The sequence below is a fragment of the Impatiens glandulifera genome, chromosome 4, assembly GCF_907164915.1.
Source record: "Impatiens glandulifera chromosome 4, dImpGla2.1, whole genome shotgun sequence".
In the NCBI taxonomy this organism is placed as follows: domain Eukaryota; kingdom Viridiplantae; phylum Streptophyta; class Magnoliopsida; order Ericales; family Balsaminaceae; genus Impatiens; species Impatiens glandulifera.
The window spans coordinates 45,740,597-45,763,149 of record NC_061865.1 but is presented as its reverse complement, the minus strand read 5'-3'; the positions used below and the strand labels follow the sequence as shown (position 1 = coordinate 45,763,149).

At 28.0% G+C, this 22,553-nt stretch overlaps 2 protein-coding genes across 2 annotated transcripts; both read right to left on the bottom strand.

Moving 5' to 3' along the window:
* Positions 1–1,437: 1,437 nt before the first annotated feature.
* Positions 1,438–4,083, bottom strand: LOC124935224 (cucumisin-like). Its single transcript, XM_047475670.1, has 7 exons — positions 3,830–4,083; positions 3,244–3,757; positions 3,044–3,144; positions 2,657–2,887; positions 2,462–2,573; positions 2,059–2,272; positions 1,438–1,970 (listed from the first exon to the last, which is right to left on the bottom strand). The coding sequence occupies exons 1-7, from the start codon at positions 4,081–4,083 to the stop codon at positions 1,438–1,440; spliced, it is 1,959 nt and encodes a 652-aa protein (XP_047331626.1).
* A 7,926-nt stretch (positions 4,084–12,009) lies between these two features.
* Positions 12,010–14,950, bottom strand: LOC124935223 (cucumisin-like). The gene is made up of 7 exons (XM_047475669.1): positions 14,697–14,950; positions 14,113–14,626; positions 13,913–14,013; positions 13,531–13,761; positions 13,339–13,450; positions 12,636–12,849; positions 12,010–12,545 (listed from the first exon to the last, which is right to left on the bottom strand). Exons 1-7 carry the CDS (start codon positions 14,948–14,950, stop codon positions 12,010–12,012), a joined length of 1,962 nt encoding a protein of 653 aa, XP_047331625.1.
* Between the last annotated feature and the right edge of the window lie 7,603 nt (positions 14,951–22,553).

Genomic DNA, 22,553 nt, shown 5'->3' with positions numbered 1-22,553 from the left:
TGAACTCATTCAAGTGATTAGGCATAAAGCACTATCACTATATCTCAAATGAATAATCTTTTGGAGCAAAAATAATTTGTTACTTCCTATCTTTGAAACATACAAATTCTCAAGCTTACTCCACAAAGTAGGTGCATTTGTCTCATGCTGTATGTGCTTATAAATATTCTCTTTAATAAATTGACGAATGAAACCATATACCTGTTTATGCTCAAAAGCCCATTCCTCATCAGATTTAGATAAGAGTTTCTCACTACCAAAAATAGGTAAATGCAAAGACTTCACAAATAGAAGATCTTTCATTTTACCCTTCCAAATATGATAGTTTTAGCTATTCAGAAAAATCATTATGTTTGTGTTAATCTCCATAAACATATCAAAAAATAAAAACGTTTAGAACCAAACTCTAATACCACTATGTTAGGATAAAGCGAATAATCACACTTGTGATAATAAACTATTCCCCGCTTGATTGAATCTTTAGGAGGGAGAACAACAAACATAAAAAGAAATATATATAAAATAATAACACCAAAAATTTAACGTGAAAACCTCCTCAAATGAAGGATTAAAACCACATGACTTTTATCCAAAAAAAACTTCACTATAATCAAATATTAAACACGAAACAAAAGAAGAGATCTTATTGTCTCTACAAGTGTATAATATATGACTTTTAAATATAATTTGATAAGATTATATAGAAGAACAAGTACAGTTCAAGAGTCTTTTTCTAATAAGACAACCATACCCTTATCTAACCCAAAAGGATTTATATAATCTTCTAACTTCTGAACCGTCTAACCCAAAAAGACTTATGAGCTTCCAACTTCTGAACCGGCTGTTTTTTTTTATTACATTGTCGGGAGTTCAATCAAATAACCAACCCATCCTTCATTTGACTGACTAAATAAGAAATGGTGTCAAATTCAGTGGCAGGATTAAAATATTAATATGTTTTAAATCAATCAATAATAAAAGAGCTCATTCACTTTTTTCTTATTCATTTATACGCTTTTATTACTTTATTCGTAGACATAATAATGGCGGAGGACGTTTTATTTATTTATTCTATACTTCTTATTATTATTTAGCAAATATTTTTAATTCTTATAGTTATTTGGAAAGTATTTCACCTCGTTAAATACTGAAGGAACGCCCGAAACATTTTTTTATGGGTAAGAATTTATGTATATATAGAAAATGAGTACAATCATATATAGTAACCTCAATTCAACTATATATATAAAAAGGATGGAAATAAAGAAATCTTAATATTTAGAGTAAAACAACCTCAATTATATTATTAGGACGATAACACACACAAATTCTCTGTAAAACAATTCTTATTCTAGAACTCATTAGTCTCTTTCATCTAATCCTTATTTATATACTATAGGAAAGATGTTTATTACGAGGATTTTCCATGTCATATCATCATGGTTGTTCTCTAACAAAAACAACAATAGGACTTCTCACTGTGTTTTGGGGACCTATCCAAGACAAAGATGCGGAAACCATGTTCTCTCTAGTAAGGATTCCCTCTACAATCATTGTGAATTGTACAGTTGTTCCAACCTTATAAAATAAAAGTTTGTTGGGAACCACTCTTATTTGTACTGACGGCGGAGACGAAATCACGGCTTCGTAAGTAAATGATTCCGTTCCCACATTGGTAATTTTTCTAGTCATGGTGACATTAAATCTAGTTGAACGAGAAACAGGGATAGAAAATGAAGGCATATTTAGATTTGAAGAAATTGTACTCCCATAAGTGGTGCAAGAAGTATGTTCACTTGTAAGAAGATACAATTGCTCATTTGTGTAGCCTTGCCCACACAAGAACCGCACATAATCATCTATTTCGGCATCATATACAAGGCCGGGACTTATGGCACTAGCAATGTTTATTTGGCCTGCTCCGTAAGCAAATTCTGCATCAGGAGTTGTTGTTTCACTCATCTTTGAGGCTGCAAATGAATATTTTAAATTTAACAATTGTATAGAATGAAAAGTATTTTGATTACACTTCTTAAATTATTAATGATATATATATACCCGTGGTAATAAGAGCGGATTTTATAGCGGCCGGAGACCATGATGGATTAAAAGATTTGACATAAGCCGCTGCAGCTGCAACATGTGAAGATGCCATGGAAGTGCCCGATAAAATGTTATATGGTGACCTTCTCTTATCAATTTGTTCCTTAGTAGGAGAATTCAAAGGTGTCCATGCTGCCAAGATATGAACACCAGGCGCACACAAATCCGGCTACAAGATAAGGAGAAACATTGTTATAATTTATTATAAGATAATTGTAATTTTAATTGCTATTTTAATATTATTAGATGGACCATTTTTAAGGTAAAATAATTCTTACAAATATTGGGAGGATTCATCTTTTATATTAGAGTAAAGTTAAGGGACAAAAGTGAAGAACAAGTGAAAAATATATCAAACCTTCAGGATTTCAGGTGTTAAAAGATTCGGTCCCCTAGATGAGAAGGATCCAATATATGGTGACGAAGCATCAAGACCTTCTGTAGTCTTGAATATTACAGCAGTTGGAGTCCTGCTTAATAATAATAATAATAAAAATCAATAAATGAACAAAATTATAATATACATATAATTTTAGAACAACTTAAATATTACATATTCAACGCTCTTAATCTCATATAATAGTCACTCATTCGGTTGATCTGATTTCCGATAACATAAGTTGTGGGGAGGACAAATGCTTCAGAGTCATCTTTTCTTTCACGAGCTCGTATCACCATACCAGCTGCACCAACAGAAAGAGCTTCTGTCCCTATATTATATTCGTCACAAATGACAATTTTATCCTTTACCAATGTAGTATCGAGTGAGTTTCTTTGGCACGTTCTGCAGTTATGAGACCAATAACACTATTACAACAAAATTATTTAAATTAATTGGCAATTAGATTATCAATACTAATATATAACAAACTAAAATGGCTCATGGAACTCAATGTATGATGTTTAGGATCATGGAACTCAAGGGATCATTGTGTAATACCTAGATACGTTCATGGAAACATTCATTATTTTATTTGGCACATCAGAACCATACACCATAGGGTAGTAATTAGATGAATCAAACATATTTATTGAAACTCCCTGTGTTAGTAAGACAAATGAATAATCAAATCAATAAAAATCATTGTATGCATGCTTTGCTTAAACAAGAATAAATGGTAGTGAAAAACTTTAATTTACCTTAACAACCATACCACTACCCATTTGTATATTGTTAATGAAGTTTCGATCAATAGTGCTTGCTCCGACTGAAAGTACCCATGGAAAAACATTCACTAAACTTGAAGGTTTGGGACCCTTATTTCCTGTTGGCACTATCGTTAAAATTCCGTTTCTCATTGCTTTAAAACTCCCAATAGATAAAGAATTCGTAAAATAACTTATAGGATTTTCATCTCCCATTGAAATTGATATTATGTCTACGCCATCTGTGATTGCATCAGCGAATGCTGCAATGATATCAGCATCGTCGCAACCAGAGGACCAACATACTTTATATGCGGCAATTAGCGAAGATGGAACACCGCCTCGAGCTGTACCTGTACCTAGGCCAAAAAAACTTGCTGATTTATCAATGTTGCCCGCAATTATTGAGGCCATATAAGTTCCATGACCAATGGTGTCTCTTGGAGATTGATCATCCTCTGTGGAGAAGTGACCATTCTTTTTGTAATACCTTGCTCCAATGATTTTGCTGCATGCATGCAATCATAATATGTTATTATATTTTTATTAAATTAAATTTATATAAAAAAAAACATCTTACTTATTACAAGTGAAATTGGTTAGTCCACTACTACATGAGCCTTTCCATTTATTTGGTGGACGCCAAAGGAAACTAAATCTTGAATTTTGAAAACTTATAGACTCTGGCCAAATTCCGGAATCTATTACCGCAACAATGATGTTGCTCTCAACTGTGTTTCTTTTGATCGATTCAGGAAAATTTATGAAGTCCCATGATCTTGTCGTAAGCATGTCATTGTTTCTATTAGGAAACACGGATACAACTCCTTTCATTGCTGATAATTAATTAAATCAATTAATATATATGGTCATATAAATAATTTTATAAAAAAATTATATATCATTGAGAACTAATTGATTATCTTACAAGATATTCGTTGAACTTCGTCATTTTTTAATAGGGCAAGAAAACAATTGAAATTATTCTTGTAACTATATATAATTGTCGCAGAAGTATTCCTGCTCAAAAAAAAATTTAACTTCAGAATAAGTAAGCAATAATCCTTTTAATCAAATATTTGAAATTGTTTGTATTAATAAGTAATAATGAGAAGGAAAAAAACAAGTTGCTGAAAAAATGACAGTAGTGATATATTACACGCCAAGAGCATTTTTGAGAAATCTTGAATGCAAAATAGGTGGAGGAATGCCCAATGTTAGTTTAAAGTCTCCCATGTAGACTATATACTCCTGAATAAAATAATAAATATGTTAGTGTGTATAACAACAATAGTTGGTAAGAAGATTTGAATGACTATTTAAATATATTTTATCTTTGTTCGAGTCTAATAGAATAATTTAAGGTGATATTTCTCTAGACAGGGAATGAGACAATTTTAGTATTTATTGCTCTATATTGCATTCAAATTAAACTTTATAAAGTAAAATAATACAAAGGATTACATTTCCACCAATATATTCTACCTTTCAAATTTTCTTTTATTACAATATTATATTGTTATTCATATTTACATTTTTCTCATTTAATTATAAATTTAATTAGCTTATGTTGATTTATTATATTATTTATGTTATAAAGAATTTGGTTAAATTTTTTCTAATATAAAGAAAATATAAATTGTAACTCAAAGTACAAACTCTATAGGGAAAAGGATCCACTTACTAGGACCCTACTCAAGTGCTCACTTACCCCAATATTTCACCCTCTAATAAGTTTTGGGACAGCTATTATAAATGATATGTGATATTTACGAGGTTTATTCAAATCACATTTTAAATAGGGTATGTTTGATTTATCGAAAATAACTTGCAGTTGAAAGAATGTGGCATTAATTGGTAATATAAATGTCATTACTTTACAATATCTTCTTGAAAATTCCAATGGGTTTTACAAAGAATAATCTTCCATAAATAATAAATAATAAGTGTTAGGTACAATTATTCCCAAACTAAATAGTTAAGCTTAGTAACAATTTTTTTAAAATAAATGGTACAACTCTAGGGATTGCTAAAACCATGAATAGTCCGGGCTTTCATTTGTGCAATTTAATTAGACATTGTCAAAATCGAGAGTTTACGTAAAATCGTAGACCAATTATAAACTCGTAAAATCCAGAGTTACTTAAAATCGTAAAAGTTTAATTTGAAAAAATATTAGTTATATATTATTATTATTATTATTATTTTTATATATAATTAAATATAATTTTTTCGGAAAAATAATTAAATATTTTATACCTAACCAATTTTAAAAACTTAATTATTTAAATATAAAATTAATAATAAATAAATAATACTATAAATAATTATATTTACAAAATTAATTATATTAATTAATTTATTTGAATAAATAATAATTAATTTTTAATTTTAAATATAAATTTATAAATTTTAACGTAAAATCGTAAAATTAAAATTATTTATAAATTCGTAAAATATTATTATTAATGTAAATTTAAAATGGTAAGATTTTATCTATTTAAGTGTATACTTAAAAATCAGACTCGTTAACGTTCTTTAAAATCGTAAAATTAAAAAAAAATTTAGAGTTAACTCGAGATTTTAATAGTCTTGCTACATATTACTATCAAAAGAAAAAAATATATATTAATGTGCTTGTTTGTTAAAACTCTTTTTTACCTTATCGAATTTTCTTTTCTCAAACACTAGTCTTTCTTCTAGCAGTTATTTAGGCACATATAAACCATTGAATTTAGAATTATAAACATTGATTTAATGAAAATGTTTATATGCTGTAAGAATACATACTTATTATGCAACTTAAAAATTGAAATGAGATAAAGAGATGAGCATAACTAAGGCCTAATTTTTAAAACCTTTTTGAAGGATTATAATAGTATATCACATTAATCTCTAGAGAATTGAACATGACTTTAGAGGGATATATCTTTTAGTCTAAATCTCTTGTCATATAAATGATTTACAAATTATTTATTATTATATCATGCCAACAGGCCTGAGAAATTATATATTGGTCAACATATTAAAAATTGATAAGAGAATAGATGTGTACTTTTGGATCTTGGCCACTTGCATTGGTGCATGTAAGGAGAATAACATAAATTGCACATAATTGAAGAAAACATGCAACAAATGAATTTGATCCTGTTTGCATCATTTTAGGAGATGTTTTTTTTTGTCTTACTTAAGGTTGGAAGAGAGGTTCCTATAGAGTCTTTTTATAGATTCTAAAGAAACAGTGTGAAATTTTGTAAATTATTGCCTTTTTGCTTACTGATTTACACAATCTTTGTTGTAATTTATGATATTCTTTCAGATTTTCTTTTATAAAGGGAAATATTAAAATTTCTAAAATACTTGAAAATAAAACTATTATACCTAGTCACATCTACAAAGACAATAAATTTATCAATATAATTATTTATATTTAATTTATTTTGGAAAAACCATATTTATTCTTTTGAAAAACCCTACACCTTAAGCCTATAGCCATGAACCTATTCCTTAATATGTACAATTATATATATTATAAAAAAAATAGTCCGTCAATCAGTATATATAATAATGCTTAATTTTAAAATGTCTGGATTGTCGGGTCGAAAGTTGTGCTTAATTTGAATATATATGTGAGAATAAATAAATATTTTAGTCGAATTGTGGGTTGACATTAGGGGTGGCCAAACCTATGGATCGGATACGATCCGGTATTTCGGATCGGATATCCGCTTTTATTTTTTTCAAAAATTGCGATACGTATCCGATCCGGTATCCGACCACTATCCGATCCGAAAATACTAGATCGGATTGGATCGGCCAGCCGGATACCCGCTGATCCGATTTTTTTTCATATTTTAATTTTTTTCATATGCTAGAAAATTGAAATTGTTCTATTAAGGATTTCAATTATGAATAATGACGATTTGAGAACATATCTAAAGGGAAATGGGAAGAAAAACAAATGAAAGAGACATAATTTTGTTTGGGTTTCTAAAGGAAAATGAGAGAAAACATAAGAAAGAGGGAGATTTTGTATTTTTGTTTGGGTTTGTAAAGAAAAGAAAGGAAGAGATAGATTTTTGTTTAGTTTGTAATTGTTTAATAATATTTTTATTTGGGTTTGTAAAAAGAAACATTAAGGAAAATATAGGAAGAGAGAGATTTTTGGTTGAGTTTGTATTTATTTAATTATATTTTTGTTTGGGTTTGTTTATTTAATAAATTTTAAAAATGACCGGATCGACTTCAGATATCCGAAATCTTTTTTGCCCGATCCGTATCCGATCCAGAAATCCGGTAAAAATATCGGATCGGATCGATATCCGAATCCGATCCATCGAATACGGATTTTTTCGGATCAGATCGGCCGGATCAACGGATCGGATCTTTCGGATCAGATTTTTGGCCACCCCTAGTTGACATGCACATAAACTTAAAACGGTTAATAATAAAATTAAAAATGATATATGTATGTTTCGAACTTGCAAGGTAAAACCATTTAACCAATTAGGGTATTTTAAATTCAACACAAAATTTGATAATTGTGGGACATTCTTAACCATATAAGTTCAACTTTTTAACTAGCTAATCTATATATATAATAATGCTTAATTTCAAAGTTTCCGAATATATATGTGTGTGTGAGAGTAAATATATACTTGTGATAAACTTAAAACGGTTAAAACTAAAATTAAAAATGTGATACGTATGTTTCAAGCTAGTAACCTAACAAAAACAAGTAAAATCATTTAACCAATTAGACTAATAAGACTTTATATTTTAAATTCAACACCAAATTTAATTAACGTGAGACATTCTTAACAATAAAGTTCAATTTTTTTAACTAACTAACTAATATATATATATATATATATATATAATAATAATAATAATAATAATGCTTAATTTCAAAGTGTCTAGATTACCAGGTCGAGAGTTGTGATTAATTTGAATATATATGTGAGAGTAAATAGATACTTGGGTCGGATTGTGGGTTGACCCGCCCATAAACTTTAAACGGTTAAAAATAAAATTAATATTGTATATGTATGTATCAAATTTACAATATAACAAAAATAAGTAAAATCGTTCGACCAACCCTTTAACTCATTCATATATATATATATATATATATATATATATATATATATATATATATATATATATATATATATATATATATATATATATATATATATATATATATATATATATATATAATAATAATAATAATAATAATAATAATAATAATAAACTTTAATGGGAAAAAGAGAGTTTAGTTAATTATTAAAAAAAATTAACACATTTCTTTATTATTTGTTTTAATAATAAATCTAAATAAATAAAATTAATAATTCAAAATTTATTTAAAACAATAATAAAAAATCAACATTAATAGTATAATAATAATTCATTCATATATATATAATAAACCTTAGTGAATTTTAATAATAAATTTTAAAAATAAAAATTTAGTTTAAATATATTAAAATAATAAGTATTTATTAAATATTTTAAAATAAAAATATTGTATTTATAAGTATTTTTTTAATTTTTAATCATATAAATTATATATGCATACACAAAATTATAAATATAAATCAACAATCTTAAATGGTTTAGTGGTTGAAGTGTTAATGTTACATAATGAAAACCATGGTTCAAATCCCATTAAGTACAATTATTAAACTATTAAAAATTGATAGTTAATATGTGAAATAAAAACGTTGGTTTATTGAAGGGTGGAGATAGTTGAATGCGAATGATATTGTTAAGGTCACGATATGAGATGTCCAATTAGGGTGGATAAATGTGAAATGAGATGGGTTGGTCTGTCGAAGTGATGATACATAAGGCAAGTTGTTTATTGTAAAAGATGTGAGGAGATGAATTGTTTGACCGAAATGAAAATAAAGTCTTGAAATGAGATTAGTGGGATAAAAATGTGGAATGAGATGACTTTAGTTAATCGAAGTAAGTAAGGTCACGCTATGAGATGTTGATTGGGGGATTGATGGGTCAAAGTGAGGGTATAAGAGATTGGTAACATTGGAGATGGTTGATTTGACCGAAATTAAATTATGTAAGGTCACACAATATGAGAGGTTGATTAGGGTGGATAAATGTGGAATGAGATGGTTAGTTATCTGAAGTGAGGATAAAAAGGTTATGTTATATATATTGTAAAATATGTGAGGAGATGAGTCATGATATAAGAGTTCAGTTGGGGATTAGTGACCAAAGTGAATAGTACAAGAGATTGGTGATGTTAGAGACTGGTTATTTGACCGAAATGAAAGTGTAAGGTCACATAGGAGAGGTCTATTATTAGTGTGGATAAATGTGAATTGAGATGGATGGTTAGCCGAATTGAGGATAAAAAAGTTTCCTCAATTTTTTCTGAAAAAATCTCCTTGGAGTTGTATATTATAAAATATGTTTGAAGATGAGTTGTTTGACGAAGTAAAAACAAGGTCTCGAGATGAGAGGTTGATTATGAATTGGTGGGTAAATGTGAAATGAGATGTTTAATTAGTCAAAAGGAGAGTAAAGTAACGAGATAAGAGGTCAAATTGGGTGGATAAATGTGGAATGAGATGTATGGTTAGCCAGAGTGAGGTTAAGAATGTTGGGTTGTATATTATAAAATATGTGAGAAAATGAGTTTTTTGATGAAGTGAAAGTAAAGTTTCGAGAGAATAGAGATCGATTGTTATTGGTGGATAAATATGGAATGAGATGATTTTTGATTAGTCGAAGTGAAAGTAAGGTAATAAATAGAGGTCGATTGGGAAATAAATTGATATTGGTGGTTAAAATAGGTGAGAAGATTATTTTTTTGGGAAAAACTACTTAATGTTATTTCATTAAAATATTTCAAAATAGAAAAAAAAACAAATGGGTTTATGTATTTTTCTAGACAAGCCTAGGAAAATTTAGTTCGTAATAGTCTAAAACAAATGAATTACACAACAAACAAAAAATTGAAATATTTTATCTAACTAAAAAAAATTAGTTGTTTGACCAAAGTGAAAGTTAAGGTCACGAGATGAGAAGTCCAATTTGAATTGGTAGATAAATGTGGAATGAGATTGTTGGTTAGTCTAAGTTCTTTAAGATCACGAAATGGAGGTTGATTGAACATTGATGGGCTAAAGCGAGGCTAAAAAAGAGATTGCTAATATTTGAGATTTTTTATTTAACCAAAGTAAGAGTGTAAGGTTACGAAATGAGAGGTTCATTAGGGAAAAATATGTGATAAGATATGTGAGAAGATGAGTTGTTTTATCAAAGTGAATAAAATGTGAGATCTGAGTGTTTTATTTTTTATTTTAATATATTATTCATAATTTATTAAGAATTTTAAAAATTGAAATACATATTATAATTTTTTTGTTTATATTTTATTCTTATGTATTGCATGAAAATCTTCTTAGTTTATATAATAACGTGTTCATTAGTATTGTTTATTTCTTTAGAAGCATATTAATAATCTAATATTTATTCTAACTTTATCAATATTTAGTAGTGCAATTAAAACAAAAGAAGATGATTAAAAAATTATATTATGACAATAATAGACATAAAAGGAAAATATACTGTCATGAAATTCTTTATGAGTGGAGATCATACATATACTCTTTCTACAATATTTTCCAACATGCAAGCCCAAAATGTGATTTAGTTAAAGAAGATGATCAAAAAATTAATAAATGCTAGAAAATAGATATATAAGAAAATGAATCATATGTGCCTATAATTAAAGAGAAAAATATGGTTAAAAAACATAAAACAAAATATAAATAAAATTTTGTACAATAAGAAAGTAGTACGAAGGAGGTGAAACCTCAACCTAATCATGTTGAAAAGATAATTAAGGAATCACAATCAAATCAAGTTGAAGTGGTTGCTGATTAAACAGAGAGTAAGATACTCAGGCTAATCTAAACGAAGAAGAGAATTTCAAGGTTGATATAAAAAAATTCAATGTTATTGAAGATTCCAAAGCTGAAGCTAAAGAAAGGAAGACAATGACCTATAAATTCAAATTGTGAACAACAAGGTGAAGAGCCCGGAAATCCTGAAAAGTGATTCTTTCTATAAAATCAGAACGGGATTATATAAAGAAAAAATCAAAATGAGAATAAGCAATATTCATCAAACTTTTTAATTCATCATTTTTCACTACAAGAGGAAGAGGAAGAAGAAAGACAAATGGAAGAGGAAGACAACCGGTTAATACAACAGGTTGGTATGGAATAAAAATACTGATTTGGATAATTATGATTTGATACAGTTTATAATCTTTCTTTGTAATCTCTAATTGTATGTTTGATTGTTACTAATTAAGTTTTTTAGGATCGTTTGATTGTTATCTTTTGATCATAGTTAGAATTTGTCTAGTTTTAATTTTGACCCTCTCACTTTTAAGATTTTAATAAAATGATTTTAACCGTTTCTTAAACGTCCCAACATTTTTTTTATGGGTAAGAATTTGTGTATATAGAAAATGAGTACACTCATAGTAACCGAAATTCATATATATATATATATATATATATATATATATATATATATATATATATAATATTTAGTGTAAAACAGCCTCAATTATATTATTAGGATGATAACACCACAAACATAGATTATAGACAAATTCTCATGAACAATTCTTATTGGAGAACTCATTAGTCTCTTTCATCTAGTCCTTGTTTATATATTATAGGAAAGATGTTTATTACTATGATTTTCCATGTCATATCATCGTGGTTGTTCTCTAACAAATACAACAATAGGACTTCTCACTGTGTTTTTGGGACCTATCCAAGACAAAGATGCGGAAACCATTTTCTCTCTAGTAAGGATTCCCTCTACAATCATTGTGAATTGTACAGTTGTTCCAACCTTATAAAATAAAAGTTTGTTGGGAACCACTCTTATTTGTACTGACGGCGGAGACGAAATCACGGCATCGTAAGTAAATGATTCCGTTCCCACATTGGTAATTTTTCTAGTCATGGTGACATTAAATCGAGTTGAACGAGAAACAGGGATAGAAAATGAAGGCATGTTAAGATTCGAAGAAATTGTACTCCCATAAGTAGTGCAAGAAGTATGTTCACATGTAAGAAGATACAATTGCTCATTTGTGTAGCCTTGCCCACACAAGAACCGCACATAATCATCTATTTCCGCATCATATACAAGGCCGGGACTTATGGCACTAGCAATGTTTATTTGGCCTGCTCCGTAAGCAAATTCTGCATCAGGAGTTGTTGTTTCACTCATCTTTGAGGCTGCAAATGAATATTTTAAATTTAACAATTGTATAGAATGAAAAGTATTTTGATAACGCTTCTTAAATTATTAATGATATATATATATACCCGTTGTAATAAGAGCGGATTTTATAGCGGCCGGAGACCACGATGGATTAAAAGATTTGACATAAGCTGCTGCAGCTGCAACATGTGAAGATGCCATGGAAGTGCCCGATAAAATGTTATACGGTGACCTTCTCTTATCAATTTGTTCCTTAGTAGGAGAATTCAAAGGTGTCCATGCAGCCAAGATATGAACACCAGGCGCACACAAATCCGGCTACAAGATAAGGAGAAACATTGTTATAATTTATTATAAGATAAATGTAATTTTAATTGCTATTTTGAACTAGAATCCATTTTCATTTTTATACATTAAAATATTATACAATTATTAAAATTAAAGTTTAATAATATTATACTATTCATTTCCAATCAAATTATTCACCATAAAATAATATTGATATAATCTTATGAATATGAGATAATGAGATTATATATTTTTATGATCTTGATATTACAAGAGGTTTAGTCGGTAAAACTGATAGTTTCGACCGAGAATCTTATTACCTTTTATAGGATTTTTGCTTTAACTGTATTTTTGTTATGTTTTTATCGTTGTACATAAACGTCTATCAATTTCATAATATTATTAGATGGATCATTTTTAAGGTAAAATAATCCTTACAAATATTAGGATTCATCTTTAATATTAGAGTAATAAAGTTAAGGGAAAAAAAGTGAAGAACAAGTGAAAAACATATCAAACCTTCAGGATTTCAGGTGTTAAAAGATTCGGTCCCCTAGATGAGAAGGATCCAATATATGGTGACGAAGCATCAAGACCTCCTCTAGTCTTGAATATTACAGCAGTTGGAGTCCTGCTTAATAATAATAATAAAAATCAATAAATGAACAAAATTATAATATACATATAATTTTAGAACAACTTAAATATTACATATTCAACGCTCTTAATCTCATATAATAGTTACTCATTCGGTTGATCTGATTTCCGATAACATAAGCTGTGGGGAGGACAAACGCTTCAGAGTCATCTTTTCTTTCACGAGCTCGTATCACCATACCAGCTGCACCAACAGAAAGAGCTTCTGTCCCTATATTATATTCGTCACAAATGACAATTTTATTCTTTACCAATTTAGTATCGAGTGAGTTTCTTTGGCACGTTCTGCAGTTATGAGACCAAAAACACTATTACAACAAAATTATTTTAAATTAATTGGCAGTTAGATTATCAATACTAATATATAACAAACTAAAATGGCTCATGGAACCATACACAATACTAATGTATGATGTTTAGAATCGTTGTGTAATACCTAGATACGTTGATGGAAACATTCATTATTTTATTTGGCACATCTGAACCATACACAATAGGGTAGTAATCAGATGCAGCAAACACATTTATTGAAACTCCCTGTGTTAGTAAGACAAATGAATAATCAAATCAATAAAAATCATTGTATGCATGCTTTGCTTAAACAAGAATAAATGGTAGTGAAAAACTTTAATTTACCTTAAGAACCATACCACTACCCATTTGTAAATTGTTAATGAAGTTTCGATCAATAGTGCTTGCTCCGACTGAAAGTACCCATGGAAAAACATTCAATAAACTCGAAGGTTTGGGACCCTTATTTCCTGTTGGCACTATCGTTAAAATTCCGTTTCTCATTGCTTTAAAACTCCCAATAGATAAAGAATTCGTAAAATAGCTTATAGGATTTTCATCTCCCATTGAAATTGATATTATGTCTACGCCATCGCTGATTGCATCAGCGAATGCAGCAATGATATCAGCATCGTCGCAACCAGAGGACCAACATACTTTATATGCGGCAATTAGCGAAGATGGAACACCGCCTCGAGCTGTACCTCTACCTAGGCCAAAAAAACTTGCTGATTTATCAATGTTGCCCGCAATTATTGAGGCCATATAAGTTCCATGACCAATGGTGTCTCTTGGAGATTGATCATCCTCTGTAGAGAAGTGACCATTCTTTTTGTAATACCTTGCTCCAATGATTTTGCTGCATGCATGTAATCATAATATGTTATTATATTTTTATTAAATTAAATTTTATAAAAAAAACGTCTTACTTATTACAAGTGAAATTGGTTAGTCCACTACTACACGAGCCTTTCCATTTATTTGGTGGACGCCAAAAGAAACTAAATCTTGAATTTTGAAAACTTATAGACTCTGGCCAAATTCCGGAATCTATTACCGCAACAATGATGTTGCTCTCATCTGTTTTTCTTTTGATCGATTCAGGAAAATTTATGAAGTCCCATGATCTTGTCGTAAGCATGTCATTGTTTCTATTAGGAAACACAGATACAACTCCTTTCATTGCTGATAATTAATTAAATCAATTAATATATATGGTCATATAAATGATTTTATAAAAAATTTATATATCGTTGAGAACTAATAGATTATCTTACAAGATATTCGTTGAACTTCGTTGTTTTTTAATAGAGCAAGAAAACAATTGAAATTATTCTTGTAACTATAAATAATTCTCGCAGAAGTATTCCTGCTAAAAAAACAAAAAATGAACTTCAGAATAAGTAAGCAATCATCCTTTTAATCAAATATTTGAAATTGTTTGTATTAATAAGTAATAATGAGAAGGAAAAAAAACAAGTTGCTGAAAAAATGACAGTAGTGATATATTACACGCCAAGAGCATTTTTTAGAAATCTTGAATGCAAAATAGGTGGAGGAATGCCCAATGTTAGTTTAAAGTCTCCCATGTAGACTATATACTCCTGAATAAAATAATAAATATGTTAGTGTGATTAACAAAAAATAGTTGGTAAGAAGATTTGAATGACTATTTAAATATATTTTATCTTTGTTCGAGTCTAATAGAATAATTTAAGGTGATGTTTCTCTATAAAGGAAATGAGACAATTATAGTATTTATTGCTCTATATTGCATTCAAATTAAACTTTATAAAGTAAAATAATACAAAGGATTACATTTCCACCAATATATTCTACCTTTCAAATTTTCTTTTGTTACAATATTATATTGTTATTCATATTTACATTTTTCTCATTTAATTATAAATTTAATTAGCTTAAGTTGATTTATTATATTATTTATGTTATAAAGAATTTGGTTAAATTTTTTCTAATATAAAGAAAATATAAATTGTAACTCAAAGTACAAACTCTATAGGGAAAAGGATCCACTTACTAGGACCCTACTCAAGTGCTCACTTACCCCAATAGTTCACCCTATAATAAGTTTTGGGACAGCTATTATAAATGATATGTGAATATTTAAGAGGTTTATTCAAATCACATTTTAAATAGGGTATGTTTGATTTATCGAAAATAACTTGCAGTTGAAAGAATGTGGCATTAATTGGTAATATAAATGTCATTACTTTAAAATATTTTCTTGAAAATTCCAATGGGTTTTACAAAGAACAATCTTCCATAAATAATAAGTGTTAGGTATAATTATTCCCAAACTAAATAGTTAAGCTTAGTAACAATTTTTTTAAAATAAATCATACAACTCTAGGGATTGCTAAAACCATGAATAGTCTGGGCTTTCATTTGTGCAATTTAATTAGGCATTGTGAAAATCGAGAGTTTACGTAAAATCGTGGACTAATTATAAACTCGTAATATTCAGAGTTACTTGAAATCGTAAAAGTTTAATTTGAAAAAATATTAGTTATATATTATTATTATTATTTTTATAAATAATTAAATATTTTATACCTAACCAATTTTAAAAACTTACCTATTTAAATATAAAATTAATAATAAATAAATAATACTATAAAAATTTATATTTACAAAATTAATTATATTAATTTATTTATTTGAATAAATAATAATTTATTTGTAATTTTAAAGATAATTTTATAAATTTTAACGTAAAATCGTATAAAATCGTAAAATTAAAATTATTTATAAATTCGTAAAATCTTATTATTAATGTAAATTTAAAATGGTAAGAGTTTATCTATTTAAGTGTATACTTAAAATGAGACTCGCTAATGTTCTTTAAAATCGTAAAATCGTAAAATTTTAAGAGTTAACTCGATATTTTAATAGTCTTGCTATATATTACTATCAAAAGAAAAAAAATATATTAATGCGCTTGTTTGTTAAAACTCTTTTTTGAGCTTATCGAATTTTCTTTTCTCAAACACTAGTCTTTCTTCTAGAAGTAATTTAGGCACATATAAACCATTGAATTTAGAATTATAAACATTGATTTAATGAAAATGGATATAGGCTGTAAGAATACAGACTTATTATGCAACTTAAAAATTGAAATGATATAAAGAGATGAGCATAACTAAGGCCTAATTTTTAAAACCTTTTTGAAGGATTATAATAGTATATCACATTAATCTAGAGAATTGAACATGACTTTAGATGGATATATCTTTTAGTCTAAATCTCTTGTCATATAAATGATTTACAAATTATTTATTATTATATCATGCCAGCAGGCCTGAGAAATTATATATTGGTCAACATATTAAAAATTGATAAGAGAATAGATGTGTACTTTTGGATCTTGGTCACTTGCATTGGTGCATGTAAGGAGAATAACATAAATTGCACATAATTGAAGAAAACATGCAACAAATGAATTTGATCCTGTTTGCATCATTTTAGGAGATGCTTTTTTGTCTTACTTAAGGTTGGAAGAGAGGTTCCTATAGAGTCTTTTTATAGATTCTAAAGAAACAGTGTGAAATTTTGTAAATTATTGCTTTTTGCTTACTGATTTATGCAATCTTTGTTGTAATTTATGATATTCTTTCTGATTTTCTTTTATAAAGGGAAATATTAAAATTTCTAAAATACTTGAAAATAAAACTATTATATCTGGTGACATTTACAAAGACAATAAATTTATCAATATAATTATTTATATTTAATTTATTTTGGAAAAAACATGTTTATGCTTTTGAAAAACCCTACACCTTAACCCTATAGCCATGAACCTATTCCTTAATATGTACAATTATATATATTATAAAAAAAAATAGTCCGTCAATCTATATATATAATAATGCTTAATTTCAAAGTGTATGGATTGTCGGGTCGAGAGTTGTGCTTAATTTGAATATATATGTGAGAATAAATGAATATTTGAGTCGGGTTATGGGTTGACATGCACATAAACTTAAAACGTTTTATAATAGAATTAAAAATGATATATGTATGTTTCGAACTTGCAACATAGCAAATAAAACCATTTAACCAATTAGGGTATTTTAAATTCAACACAAAATTTGATAATTGTGGGACATTCTTACCATATAAGTTCAACTTTTTAACTAGCTAATCTATATATATAATAATGCTTAATTTCAAAGTGTCCGGACTGACAGGTCGAGAGATATAGTTAATTTGAATATATATATATATATATATATATGTGAGAGAGAGTAAATATATACTTGGGATAAACTTAAAACGGTTAAAACTAAAATTAAAAATGGGATATGTATGTTTTGAGTTACTAACCTAACAAAAACAAGTAAAATCATTTAACCAACTAGCATTTAGCCCGTGCATTTGCACGATTAATAATATAAAAAACAATGAAAAAAATAACTGATAACATTTTTAATTTTATTTTTAATCGTTTTAAATTTATGGGTGGATCAACCCACAATCCGACCCAAGTATCCATTTACTCAACATCAATATATATATATATATATATATATATATATATATATATATATATATATATATATATATATTAGTTAGTTAAAAAATTGAATTTATATTAATGTTAAAACGTCTCGCGTTCATCAAATTTGGTGTTGAATTCAAAATATAAAGTCTTAGTAGACTAGTTGGTAAAAGGTTGTACTTGTTTTTGTTAGGTTGCAAGTTCAAAACATACCTCTAACATTTTTTATTTTATTTTTAACCGTTTTAAATTTAAGGCGGGTCAACCCACAATCCGACCCAAGTATCCAAATTAACAGCTCTCGACCCGGCAATCCGGACACTTTAAAAATTAAGCATCATTAATTATATATATATATATATATTAGTTAGTTAAAAAGTTGAACTTATATTAATATTAAAACGTCCCGCGTTTATCAAATTTGGTGTTGAATTTAAAATATAAAGTCTTTTTAGCCTAGTTCGTTAAAGAGTTGTACTTGTTTTGTTAGGTTGCAAGTTCGAAACATACCTCTAGCATTTTTAATTTTATTTTTAACCGTTTTAAATTTAAAGGCGGGTCAACCCACAATCCGACCCAAGTATCCAAATTAACCACAGCTCTCGACCCGGCAATCCGGACACTTTAAAAATTAAGCATCATTATATATATATATATAGATTAGTTAGTCAAAAAGTTTAACTTATATTAATATTAAAACGTCCCGCGTTAATCAAATTTGGTATTGAATTTAAAATATAAAGTCTTTGTAGCATAGATGGTTAAAGAGTTGTACTTGTATTGTTAGGTTGTAAGTTCGAAACATACCTCTAGCATTTTTAATTTTATTTTTAACCGTTTTAAATTTAAAGGCGGGTCAACCCACAATCCGACCCAGGTATCCAAATTAATCACAGCTCTCGACCCGGCAATCCGGACACTTTAAAAATTAAGCATCATTATATATATATATATATATATATATATATATATATATATATATATATTAGTTAGTTAGTTACAAAGTTGAACTTATATTAGTATTAAAACGTCCCGCGTTTATCAAATTTGGTTTTGAATTTAAAATATAATGTTTTTGTAGCCTAGTTGGTTAAAGAGTTGTACTTGTTTTCTTAGGTTGCAAGTTCGAAACATACCTCTAGCATTTTTAATTTTATTTTTAATCGTTTTAAATTTAAAGGCGGGTCAACCCACAATCCGACCCAAGTATCAAAATTAACCATAGCTCTCGAACCGGCAATCCGAACACTTTAAAAATTAAGCATTATTATATATATAGAGATTAGTTAGTTAAAAAGTTGAACTTATATTAATATAAAAATGTCCCGCGTTTATCAAATTTGGTTTTGAATTTAAAATTTAATGTTTTTGTAGCCTAGATGGTTAAAGAGTTGTACTTGTTTTCTTAGGTTGCAAGTTCGAAACATACCTCTAGCATTTTTAATTTTATTTTTAATCGTTTTAAATTTAAAGGCGAGTCAACCCACAATCCGACCCAAGTATCCAAATTAACCACAGCTCTCGACCCGGCAATCCGGACACTTTAAAAATTAAGCATCATTATAAAATATATATATATGTGTGTGTGTGTGTGAGAGAGAGTAAATATATACTTGGGATAAACTTAAAACGGTTAAAACTAAAATTAAAAATGTGATATGTATGTTTCGAGTTAGTAACCTAACAAAAACAAGTAAAATCATTTAACCAACTAGCATTTAGCCCGTGAATTTGCACGATTAATAATATAAAAAACCGTAAAAAAAATTACGGATAACATTTTTAATTTTATTTTTAATCGTTTTAAATTTATGGGTAGGTCAACCCACAATCCGACCCAAGTATCCATTTACTCAACATCAATATATATATATATATATATTAGTTAGTTAAAAAATTGAATTTATATTAATGTTAAAACGTCCCGCGTTCATCAAATTTGGTGTTGAATTTAAAATACAAAGTCTTAGTAGACTAGTTGGTAAAAGGTTGTACTTGTTTTGTTAGGTTGCAAGTTCGAAACATACCTCTAACATTTTTTATTTTATTTTTAACCGTTTTAAATTTAAGGCGGGTCAACCCATAATCCGACCCAAGTATCCAAATTAATAGCTCTCGACCCGGCAATTCGGACACTTTAAAAATTAAGCATCATTATATATATATAGATTAGTTATTTAAAAAGTTGAACTTATATTAATATTAAAACGTCCCGCGTTTATCAAATTTGGTATAGAATTTAAAATATAAAGTCTTTTTAGCCTAGTTCGTTAAAGAGTTGTACTTGTTTTGTTAGGTTGCAAGTTCAAAACATACCTCTAGCATTTTTAATTTTATTTTTAACCGTTTTAAATTTAAAGGCGGGTCAACCCACAATCCGACCCAAGTATCCAAATTAATCACAGCTCTCAACCCGGCAATCCGGACACTTTAAAAATTAAGCATCATTATATATAGATTAGTTAGTTAAAAAGTTGAACTTATATTAATATTAAAACGTCCCGCGTTTATCAAATTTGGTGTGAATTTTAAAATATAAAGTTTTTTATAGCCTAGTTGGTTAAAGAGTTGTATTTGTATTTTAGGTTGAAAGTTCGAAACATATCTCTAGAATTTTTAATTTTATTTTTAACCGTTTTAAATTTAAAGGCGGGTCAACCCACAATCCGACCCAAGTATCCAATTTAACCACAGCTCTCGACCCGACAATCCGGGCACTTTAAAAATTAAGCATCATTATATATACATAGATTAGTTAGTTAAAAAGTTGAACTTATATTAATATTAAAACGTCCCGCGTTTATTAAATTTGGTGTTTAATTTAAAATATAAAGTCTTCGTAACCTAGTTGGTTAAAGAGTTGTACTTGTTTTGTTAGGTTGCAGGTTCGAAACATACCTCTAGCATTTTTAATTTTATTTTTAACCGTTTTAAATTTAAAGGCGGGTCAACCCAAAATCCGACCCAAGTATCCAAATTAACCATAGCTCTCGACCCGGAAATTAAGATACTTTAAAAATTAAGCATCATTATATATATATATATATAGATTAGTTAGTTAAAAAGTTGAACTTATATTAATATTAAAACGTTCCGCGTTTATCAAATTTGGTGTTAATTTTAAATATAAAGTCTTTGTAGCCTAGTTGGTTAAAGAGTTGTACTTTTTTGTTAGGTTGCAAGTTCGAAATATACCTCTAGCATTTTTAATTTTATTTTTAACCGTTTTAAATTTAAAGGCGGGTCAACCCACAATCCGACCCAAGTATCAAAATTAACCATAGCTCTCGACCCGGCAATCCGAACACTTTAAAAAGTAAGCATCATTATATATATATATATTAGTTAGTTAAAAAGTTGAACTTATATTAATATTAAAACGTCCCGCGTTTATCAAATTTGGTTTTGAATTTAAAATATAATATTTTTGTAGCCTAGTTGGTTAAAGAGTTGTACTTATTTTGTTAGGTTGCAAGTTTGAAACATACCTCTAGCATTTTTAATTTTATTTTTAACCGTTTTAAATTTAAAGTCGGGTCAACCCACAATCCGACCCAAGTATCCAAATTAACCACAACTCTCGACCCGGCAATCCGGACACTTTAAAAATTAAGCATCATTATATATATATATATATTAGTTAGTTAAAAAGTTGAACTTATATTAATATTAAAACGTCCCGCGTTTATCAAATTTGGTGTTGAATTTAAAATATAAAGTCTTTGTAGCCTAGTTGGTTAAAGAGATGTACTTGTTTTGTTAGGTTGTAAGTTCGAAACATACCTATAGCATTTTTAATTTTATTTGTAACCGTTTTAAATTTAAAGGCGGGTCAACCTACAATACGACCTAAGTATCCAAATTAACCACAGTTCTCGACCCGACAATCCGGACACTTTAAAAATTAAGCATCATTATATATATAGATTATACTAATAAGACTTTATATTTTAAATTAAACACCAAATTTGATTAACATGAGACATTCTTAACAATGAAGTTCAATTTTTTAACTAACTAATATATATAATAATAATGCTTAATTTCAAAGTGTCTAGATTACCAGGTCGAGAGCTGTGATTAATTTGAATATATATGTGAGAGTAAATAGATACTTGGGTCGGATTGTAGGTTGACCCGTCCATAAACTTTAAACGGTTAAAAATAAAATTAATATTGTATATGTATGTATCGAACTTGCAATATAACAAAATAAATAAAATCCTTCAACAAACCCTTTAACTCATTCATATTCATATATATATAT